General features: G+C 39.0%; 1 protein-coding gene across 1 annotated transcript; it reads left to right on the forward strand.

The window, feature by feature from the left end:
- Positions 1-645: 645 nt before the first annotated feature.
- On the forward strand, positions 646-1957 carry LOC111159234 (TGFB induced factor homeobox 2 like, X-linked). Its single transcript, XM_022521672.1, has one exon. The coding sequence runs from the start codon at positions 646-648 to the stop codon at positions 1357-1359; it is 714 nt and encodes a 237-aa protein (XP_022377380.1). The 3' UTR covers positions 1360-1957.
- The last annotated feature ends 9561 nt before the right edge of the window (positions 1958-11518 follow it).

Raw genomic sequence — 11518 nt, forward strand, 5'->3', positions numbered from 1 at the left:
TGAAGTCATGTCAAAGCAGAACATTTCAAGGCCATAAAGAAAACTTGAAGAGGCAGGGTGTCAAAAATAACTGTCTACTTAAAAATCCCTCTTAAATCAGCTCTAAATATGGAAGGGAGGAGTCAGGATATACCACTTAAATTCTCCCTTTTTTTTTTGAGGTTAATATTTAATAGAAAAGTTGTTTCTGATATATGTAGATGAGCCAATAATGCAATTATAGGGAAAACAAAGGAAGAACAATATCACAATAAAGTCATAAAGGAAGAAAATGAGGCTTGTGCAAAACCAGATTTAACCAATAGAACTATAATTCATTAGTTAGCAGAAACTGGTGATGGCAGCAGAGAAAATTCTGGAGAGCTTTAAATTGATGAGGTACAAACAAATGCATTTGAATCTATGAGAAAAAAGCAAGAAGAGTGAAAACCAGGAAATGGGGGGGAGGGGTAGCACACAGAGCAGGATGTGACATCACAAAGCCCACTGGCTCAAAGCAGTTACCAGTACTGTTTACCTGCTTGGGAAGCAAAAGTTGAGACTTCTCCTTAGATACTGGCCCATGCCTTCCTCACTGGTTCTTCCAGATCAACGTTAGTCCTAACTCAGCCATTCCTGGCTCCCAAAATAGTGAAGACAGTCTTCATGAACATGGAACCTACTGAAGAAAGCCCAGCAGAGAACCAAAGCCTGGCTCAAAACACCTCAGTCACACTGAATAGTGACACTGGTGCAGATAAAGTTCTTGCTTCACTAGAGAGTAAGAGGAAACGGAAAGGGTACTTGCCAACTGAGTCAGTGAAGATCCTCCGAGACTGGCTATATGAACACCGGTTTAAGGCCTACCCTTCAGAAGCAGAGAAGCGAATGCTGTCCAAGCAGACTAATTTGTCTTTCCTGCAGATTTCTAACTGGTTTATTAATGCCCGCAGACGTGTTCTTCCAGAAATGCTTCAACAGGATGGAAATGACCCCAACCAGATCACCATGTGCCACCAAAAAAGCAAGGCTGCTGATGTGACCCATGAGCAGAGCACAGATTCATCTATACAGGCCAGGTCAGGGCCCAGAGATCCAGACAAAATGCAGGGCCTGCCCTTTAGCCTCCTTCCAATGGGCCAGAAATCAGGGGAGAAGCTGCTAAGTTCAGAGTTGTCTCCAGGCCAGAAGCTCACCCCAAAGGCTCAGCCAAAAAAAAGGGTCAAGTTTTCCACTAGTGAACCCTTGCTTACGACATCTCCCAAACCTGTAATAACAGAGGATTACAAGGACTTCAGCAGTTTCCAGCTGTTGGTTGATGCAGCTGTGCAAAAGGCTGCAGAACTGGAGCTGCAGAAGAAGCAAGAGGCCAATCCATGATATCCAGTGTCCCTAAAATTTCAAGTAATCAGTCCCTTGTCTACAGTGGTAGATCCATTTATGTTCCCCCAACTAATTCATAGTTTCACCTTTTATAGAGATTTTTTCTTTCTAGGAGTTTTAGGAGGACCATCACTAGCTATTGGAACTCAATTCTGCTGGATATTTTGGTGTTTCCAAATGGACTTGTCATCATGATTAACACTAAAGTAAAGATATCTTCTCTACTTCTGCTTCCTCCTAGGTTTAAAGGCTTTATACAATCAGATCAACACACCTGAGACCAGAAACAGTGCTAACACATCTTTGGAAACTTGCTTTGGCTTTTCCAGCCAGACTTTTTGGTCCTAGGGTGGCTGCAGATACCAAATCACTAATCTTTCTCCCTCTTTCTAACTTTCCTTGTTGATTAGAATGAATAATGGAAAAGAAAGCTCTATAAAAGATGACTATAATGGCACTGACATCATTTTAATGTTGGAGTTTTTGTGAAAATACCAACTTTATGGTTTCTTTTCTGTGGTTTATTGGCAATCTTAAGGAGTAGGTAATTTCTGCAGGGATTAAACAGAGTCAAAATGCAGTGAATTCATAAGTTTGTTACATGTAAGGTTACACTCTTATTTGGTATACTAGTGAAAAGTATGCAGTAGAGATAGGAAAATTCTACATGGTAATTATCTGCTGTTAGTTGTGCTATAGTTAGTTTTAGAGAATACTTATTTATTTTTTTTGTTTTATTTTTTGAAGGGTTTAAACAACAAATTTATTTTTCACAGATCTGGAGACTGAAAGTCCAACATCAAGATACCAACTTGATCACATTATTATGAGGGCTCCCTTCTTGGTTCACAGTCAGCACTTTTTAGCCTTGTATGATGAAAAAGACTAGACCTCCCTGGAGCATCTTTTATAAAGACATTCACCCCATTCATGAGGGCTCCACCTTTATGACCTAAGCCCTTTCCAAAGCTTTAGCTCTACTATTATCACCTTTGGGATGATTTCAACATATGAATTTCAACATATGAATTTGGGGGGGTACCCAAACATAATAAAAAATAGTTGTTATATATATATATTAAATATAAAATATGTTAACATTTAAATATGTTAAATGTTAAATATCTACATATGTATTTAACATTTCAATTGCTGTTTATTGTCCTTGGGATAAAATACAAATTTATTTTTCAATTTAAAAAAAAATTGAGTAAAGTTGACACACAAATGTTACATTAGTTTCAGGTGTACAATATAGTGCTTCAATTTCTCTATATATTATGTTTACCACAAGTGTAGTTACCAACTGTTACCATGCAATACTATTGCAACATCATTATTTACATTCCCTATATGGTGCCTTTTATTCCATGACTTATTTATTTCATAGCTGGAAGTCTGTACTCCCACTCCTCCTTAGTTCTTTTGCCCATCACCCCTTACCTCTGGTAATCATCAGCTTGTTTTCTGTATTTATAAGCCTGATTCTGCTTTTTATTTGTTTATTCATTTGTTTTGTCTTTTAGAGTCCACATACGAGTAAAATCATGTGATGCTTATCTTTCTCAGTCTTACTTTACTTAACATAATACCATCTATGTCCATCAATGTTGCAAGTGACAAGATCTTATTCTTTTTCATGGTATCCATTTGTTTATTGAAAGACACTTATGTTGCTGTCGTATCTTGGCTAGTGTAAATAATGCTGAAATAAACATAGGTGTGCAAGTATCTTTTTAATTAACATATAATGTATTTGCTTCAAGGGTACAGGTCTGTGAATTATCAGTCTTATACAATTAATAGCACTCACTATAGCACATATCCTCCCCAATGTCCATAACCCAGGCACCCTACTCCTCTCCGCTCCCCTCTAGCAACTCTGTTTCCTGAGATTGAGTCTATTACAGTTTGTATCCCTCCCCATTGTGTTTCATTTTCCCCTCCCTTCCCCCCATGACCCCCCACCCTGCTTCTCAAATTCCTCATATCAGAGAATATTATCATAATTGTCTTTCTCTGATTGACTTATTTAACTTAGAATAATACCCTCTAGTTCCATCCATGTCATTGCAAATGGCAAGATTGCAGTTTTTATGATTGCTGCATAGTTTTCCATTTCCATATATACCACATCTTCTTAATCCATTCTTCTGCTGATGGACATCTAGGCTCTTTCCATAGTTTGGCTATTGTAGACATTGCTGCTATAATGATATGGGTGCACATGCCCCTTCGGATCACTAAATTTGTATCTTTAGGGTAAATATTCAGTAGAGCAATTGCTGGGTCATAGGGTAGCTCTATTTTCAACTTCTTGAGGAACCTCCATACTGTTTTCCAGAGTGGCTGCACCAGCTTGCGTTCCCACCAACAATGTAGTGTTTTCATGTGTGTTGGGTATATACCCAGTAATGAAATTACTGGATCATATGGTATTTCTATTTGTAATTTTTTGAGGAAACTCCATACTGTTTTCCACACTTATTATAGCCATTTTCATTCCCACCAATATTGCATGAGGATTACTTTTTCTCCATATCCTCACTAACACTTGTTATTTCTCTTTTTTATTTATTTTTTTTTCCATTCTGACAGATGTGATGTCTCAATGTAGTTTTCATCAGCATTTCCATTATAATTGGTGATGTTGAGCATCTTTTCATGTTTCTGTTAGCCATCTATATGTATTCTTCAGGAAAAAAAAATGTCTATTCAGGTGCTCTGCCCATTTTTTTAAATTAAGTTGGTTGTTTTTGTTGTTGAGTTGTGTATGTTCTTTATATATTTTGGATGTTAACTCCTTATTGGATATATCATTCACAAATATCTTCTCTCATTCCATAGTTTGCATTTTTGATTTGTTGATGGTTTCATTCATGGTCCAAAAGGTTTTTATTTTGATGCAGTCTTTATACTTTATTTTTGCTTTTGTTTACCTTGCCCTAGGAGATACATCCAAAAAAATGTTACTATGGCTAATGTCAAATAAATCACTACCTGTGTCCTTTTCTAAGATTTTCATGGTTTAAGGTCTCACATTTAGTTCTTTAATCCATTTGGAGATTATATTTGTGTATGGGGCTACGAAATCATCCAGTTTCATTATTTTGCATGTAGCACTCCTGTTTTCCCTGCACCATTTGTTGAAGAGACTATCTTTACCATGTTGTATGGTCTTATGTCCTTTGTCACAGATTAATTAAGCATACATGGTCAGGTTTATTTATTTCTTTCTTTTTTTTTCTTTTTGGTCAGGTTTATTTCTTGACTCTCTATTCTGTTCTATTAATCTACATGTCTATTTTGTGCTAGTACTATACAGTTTTGATTACTACAGCTTTGTGGTATATCTTGAAACCTGGAAATGTTTCAATATCCAGCTTTGTTCTTTCCCAAGATTGTTATGGTGATTCAAGGTCTTTTGTGTCTCCATACAAATTTCAATATTACTTGAGCTAGTGCTGCGAAAACTACTTTAGGTCTTTAACTAACAGGGATTGCTTTGATTCTGTGGATTGTTTTGGGTAGTAGTATGGACATTTTGACAATATTCTTCCAATCATAATTTTGAATCCATAATTCAAAAAATAAATATATTTCCATTTGTTTGTACTACCTTCAGTTCCTTTCATCAGTGTTTTGTAGTTTTAAGAATACAAGTCTTTCACCTTCTTGATGAAGTTGATTCTTAGGTTTTTTAGTTTTGGTGCAATTATAAAGAAAATTGTTTTCCTTTTTTTTTTTTAAAGATTTTTATTTATTTATTTGTCAGAAAGAGAGAGAGAGAGAGCACAGGCAGACAGAGTGGCAGGCAGAGGCAGAGGGAGAAGCAGGCTCCCCACAGAACAAGGAGCCCGATGTGGGACTCGATCCCAGGACGCTGGGATCATGACCTGAGCCGAAGGCAGCTGCTTAACCAACTGAGCCACCCAGGCGTCCCAGAAAATTGTTTTCTTAATTTCATTTTTTGCTACTTTATTATTAGTGTATAGAAATACTACCAATATATTCCAAATCTCTTTATTGAATATCTCACTGAGTTCCTGTCTTTTCTCCAGTCTGATGAGCATAATTACAATCATTACTTCAAATTCTTTACCAGGCATATTGCTTATCTCTATTTCATTTAGGTTTTTTGGATGTTTTGTCCCTTTTTTTGGTGCATATTCCTTTGTCTCCTCATTTTGTTTGACTTTCTGTGTTTGTTTCTATGGGTTAGGTGGAACAGATAGCTACTTCTCCTAAACTTGAATGAATAGTTTTGTGTGTGGTCATCCACTAGGTAGACTCTGTGTGCTTGGTGACTTTTGCTGGCTGGACTTGTGTCTGGCATGAGCTGGGTGTCCTGTGGTTTTCCACACAGTGGGTACCCTGGAAGGAGAGCTAAAACTTAAATAATCGAAAGTTGGTATGGTCCCTGGGCTCTTCACACATTAGATAACCTGACAGGACAGTTAAATCTGAAGTGGGTGTAAACTGGGTTATCCAGACACTATAATGTAGAGAGTACCCTGGAAGGACAACTGGAGCTGAGGCAGGGAGTGGGTTTAGAGGGTTCAGTGTTTTCCATGCAGAAGGCACCTTGGCAGGACAGTTAGAAATAAGTGGATGCAGGCTAAGAGATCTTGTGGTTCTTCATTCTAAAGGTACACTGGCAAGGCAGCTAAAGCTGAACTAAATGCAAGCTGGGGGATCTTGGGGTGCTCCCTGATAGGGATGCCCTAGCAGAGTACCTGGAACTAAGGTGGTGTGTGGATTGGGAGGTTCTGGGTCTCTCAACACACAGAGCAACCTGGCAAGATACCTGAGGCTAGCATGGGTACAAGCTGGGGGATCCTGTGGCTTTTCACAAAGTGAACACCTTGGCATGGCAACTAAAGCTGAAGTGAACACAGGCTAGGGTGTCTTGGGTTTCTATGTGTTGAGAGAACCCTGGCAGGACAGCTGAAGCTGAGGTGGGTACACACTGGGGTACCTCAAGACACTCTATGGAGGGAGATCCCTCATGGTGCAGCTGGCACTAAGGTAGTCTGTGAGCCAGGAGGTTCCTGGACTCTTCCTAGAAGGATAACTGAAACTGAAATAGGGGCAAGCTGAGTGTCCAAGGGTTCGACACACAGAAGGAATCTGAGAAAGATAGCTAAAACTGAAGTGGATATAAACTGGAGTGTTCTAAGGCTCTCCACATAGAAGGTAACTTAAAAGGAGTGACTAGAGCCAAGACGGGTTACAGACCAGGGGGTCCTGAGGCACTCTGTGCAGGAGGCATCCTGGCAAGACAGCTAAATCTTAAGTGGGCATGGGCCAGTGTGGACTTTGTGTTCTCTGTGCAAATTTGTCCTGGAAGGACAGCTAAAGCTGAAGTGGATGCAAACCAGGGTCTCTTAGGGGTCTCGGGATAGTGGGTGCCCTGTCTGGGTGACTGGAGCTATGGCTCTGTGGTTCTGGGATATTCTACATAGGGTGAACCCTGGTGATCTGGATATGAAGCAAACATCAGCCTGGAAGTTACAAGAGCATTTGGTGCTGGAATGCTCTAACAAGCCACCTGAAGCCAAAGGGGTATAGGCATGGAATGTTTTGGGGTGTCTCATACCTGTGTCAGGTACTAAGGTACTAGAGGTGTCTTGGTGTGCACCATCCTGTGGCCACCCTGGTGGGATCACTGGGGTTAGTGTGGGCTAGGGGCCCAGGGCTTACTGAGATGGCAGGGCAGTTAGGGCACTGAGACTATGTACTGTGCATGCTTTTAAGTTGGAAGGGGAGCATAGATCATGTCTTTCACTCCCTTATTCCCAAAGAGCATTCCTGTAGTTCCCTTGCCATTTTGTGGAATTCTAGAACTAGATCTTTTATATGTTAGTTGCTCTTTTAGACTACGTTTTTTTTGTTTTTGTTTTGTTTTTTTTGTTTTGTTTTTGTTTGTTTGTTTGTTTGTTTTGTTTTGTTTTCTCTTCCTGTCCTGCAGCATGACTGGGTCTGGTGTGGGTTAGGGGAACGTGAGGCTTGCTGAAGTGGAAAGGCAGCTATGACACTGGACCTTGTTCTGGTCTGCACTTTCAAGTTTGGGGGGAAGTATAAGTCATGTGGCTTTCCATTCCCTCTGGCCCAGAGAGAGCTCCAGCAGCTCCTCCACTACTTGGTAAGGTTCTAGGACTGGTTCTTTTATAAACTAGTTGCTGTTTAAAATGATGGCTTTTTTCCTGTGCCTAAGGACAGGTGAATCTGCTCTGGGTCCCTCAGTACTAATCCTCTCCCTTCAGTTCACAGTGTCAGGAATAGGGGAACACTTTGTTATCATGTCTCTATATATCTTGTTTTCTTTGAAGTTCACCCTAACCTTTATTGCACAGAAGGTGTTCAATAATTACCATCTTGGATGGGAACTGAGAAAAATTTTTTCATCCATTTTAATTCTTACCATTGGAAGAAAAAAGTAAAAATAATAATAAGGCAGAAAAACTGACCAAAAATTCTGCTGACAAAACAGAACTAGAGAAGTTTTAAAAATAAGAAAAATAAAGGGGAAAAAACAATTTTAAAAAACATTTATGTTTATTAAATGTTTGGATTTGTAAAGGTGGAGATGGAAATGACAAAAACTTCAGGCATCTCCACCTGGAAATAATTCTGTTGTCCTTTAGAGATAGCTCTTTTCACTGCCTCAAGTACAGGTAGATTTCACTAGGAACAGAAGGCTCTTTCTCTAGAAAGCTGTAATTTAGCTTCTCTGATTTTAGGGAGCTAAACAGGAGGATTATGAGGTTAGAAATTAGACTCTAGCTCCAGTTACAGATCCTGCCCTGATGTGAAATAGATCATGTTCTACTTCTTGGCCTGAGCTTTTATATTTCTATCTACTGGAAATTATCAATACAAGGTGCTTCACCTTCCTCAAACATCTTAAGAAATAATAACCACAGCTTATTACTCTGGATATTATAATTTTGCATTTTACCATGAAAGATACAGGCCCATATTCCCAAACTGTTATTTTTGAAAGACTAAAGTAAGTTGAAATTTCTAAACTATACATGGACAGGGGGATTTAGAAGGAATCAGGGCAAAAATATTAGTTATATCCTTACAGGGGAGGTCCCCAGAACATGCAGTGGAGCTCCCACACTTTATTTGTAGTCCCTTATCTGGGTCATTTTCGTTATAAAGAGGCACAGGAGGCTCCTACTCAAGGAAAGGAAGCTTGTTATCTGGGTGGAAGGTGTCTAGGCTGAATCTATACAGTCTTGGAGTTTTCTTACTTTGTCTTCTAACTTTTGTGTCTGAGAGGTTTGGGGACTACTCAGGCTTTTCTCTGGTTCATTGGAAAATGAACTATTATTGCAACTTTGCTGCTAGGATAAATTATATCTTTCAGTTAGGTGGTACAAAGGTAATTCTGTTGCCATTTGTTGTGTCAAAGAGCTACCGCTGTGACAGAGTATGTTGTCAATAACGTGTGTTGATATGATGCCCATTTTCTTATCTCTCTACAGAAATTACATCCCTACAAAGTTTATGATATTCCTGTATAAAGGCTTTTCCATATCTAGAAATTTCAGTACAAATAAAAGCACAATTCTAAATTAGAGTTGGATGCCACCACCCTTATTCGAGTCAGATTTTATAAATGTACCTTAATCCTTATAACCACTCCATGCAGAAACTTGGAGTAGACATTTTTTAAAGCCTCAAGTCTCAAGATAAAGAAAAACTTTTAAAATATATTAGAGAATGAATAAATATATTCAGAATTCACTTTTTATTTATTTATTTTTATTTATTTCAGCATAACAGTATTCATTGTTTTTGCACCACACCCAGTGATCCATGCAATCCATGCCCTCTCTAATACCCACCACCTGGTTCCCCCAACCTCCCACCCCTCTCATGGTTCACCTCCCCTTCCAATTTCCCCCAACTCCCTTCTTCACTTTTTTCTCACATTTTAAAGGTTTACAATTTAAAAATTGTATTGTTCTGCTGTGACCTGTTTTCTGGAGAATGAAGAAAAAACAATAACCAAATAATTCTTTACTGCCATTGGGTTATGCATTATGTCACACAAATATGAAGATATAACTTTGCTATAATCCAGCAATTACACTACTAGGTATTTACCCAAATTATACTAAAATACTGTCTCAAAGTGCTATATGCACTTCAATGTTTATAGCAGCATTATCAACAATAGCCAAATTATGGAAACAGGCCAAATGTTCATTGACTGGTAAATGGATAGAGAAGATGGGCAATATTTATATCTATCTATATCATCTATGTCTATATATCTATATCTGTATCTATATCTATATCTATATATCTATATCTATAATGGAATATACTGCCATGAAAAAGAATGAAATCTTGGATTTGCAATGACTGGATGAAGCTAAAAAAGTATTATGCCATGTGAAATAATTCAGTCAGAGAAAGACAAATATTGGGACACCTGAGTAGTTCAGTCAGTTAAGCATCTGCCTTTGGTTCAGGTCATGATCCCAGGGTCCTGGCAATGAGTCCCACATTGGGCTTGTTGCTCAGCAGGGAGCCTGCTTCTTCCTCTGCCTGTTTCTCCCTCTGCCTGCTACTCCCCCACATGTGCTTTCTCTCTGACAAATAAATAAATACAAATTTTTAAAAAAGAAGAAGAAAGATAAATACCATATGATTTCACTCATAGGTGGAATTTCAGAAACAAAACATGAACATGGTGGGGGGAAAGGAGGCAAACCAACAAACAGACTTGTAACTATAGAGAACAAACTGATAGTTACTGGAGGGGATGGGTTGGTGGGATGGGTTAAATGGGTGAAGGGTATTAAGGAGGGCACTTGTGATGAGCACTGGATATTGTATATTAGTAATAAATCACTAAATTCTACACCTTAAACTAATATTAAAGTGTATGTTACATAACTGGAATTTAAATAAAATTTTAGAGAAAAAGAATCAACAGGCTTAGGCCTGAATGAACCGGAAGGAATAGGAAACTGAGTCCCCGCCTTTAATGAGACAGCATAATAAACAACCCAGCACAACTCTGTATAGAAGCCACAGTTTGAAAAGTGCCTGGAGTATACATGAATATTTATTCACTAATCTCAGAACGTGCACTGAAGGGACAGGACCTTTAGAAAACTCCAAGAGCCAACTTCAAATAGTTGGCAGGCATCATTTTATTCCCCTTCTTCCAGCCTAGATAGCCAGATATTATCAGGAACTAGCATGAATGATATCCACTTACCTTGCTAGTACCACTTATTCTGCCTACAGATTTTCCTACAGATCCACCCCATCTAATGTGTCCAATTTAGCTGGTATTCTCCAAAGTGACTCCTGCCACAACATATCTTGCAAGAATCTCCAGCAGGGACCACCACCACTCCAAAATGATTCCTCACTAGGAGAGGGTAAGATAATTGCACACACCAGTGTACTCATAGTACCAGAAGTTAAGGCTTATAACTGGCAGTGCAGAGAGAGTGCCCTCCTAATCAGTGCATCTGAAGCTCTAGCAGACAGACTGGGGGCAGACATCTGATCTGAAAACTGGCCCTGGCCACCAACAAAAGCCTCCCAGGAAACAACATAGGAAGAACATTGTGTAGTTTGGTGCAACTGCAGCCCCAGCATAAGGGCTGAGAGCAAGCAGATGATCTGACTGCTGACACAACCAAACTACAATTCAGGGTTGCCCCACTGGCCCCTTAACAAACCAATAATCAAACACTGGCTATAATGTACAGTGTAGGACATTGCACCTAAGTGGACTGAAGGCAAACATGTCTCAGCAACAACAGTAAGTTGCATGACACCCACATGGAAGACACCTCTGAAATGCCTGGTCCTTTTGAATAGGGGACATTACACTACAGAACACAACAGGACCTCTTCTTCATAAAGACACTTTTTTCAAAGGGCACTTATGTGTCTCAGTCAGTTGAACATCTGGACCTCTATCTTAGCTGAGGTCTTGATCTCGGGGTCATGGGTTCAGGTCCAACATTGGGTCCCATTCTGAGTGTGGAGCCTACTTTAATAAAAAAAAGCCAATATTTTCAAGATCAGGAGATGTTGCTGACTTCCCTTATACATAGAAACAAACACAGAAATTCATCAAAATGAAACAGAGAAATATGTCCCAAATGAAAGA

This window comes from Enhydra lutris, unplaced genomic scaffold (genome assembly GCF_002288905.1).
Source record: "Enhydra lutris kenyoni isolate GAN:26980312 unplaced genomic scaffold, ASM228890v2 scaffoldscaffold67, whole genome shotgun sequence".
Taxonomy (NCBI): domain Eukaryota; kingdom Metazoa; phylum Chordata; class Mammalia; order Carnivora; family Mustelidae; genus Enhydra; species Enhydra lutris.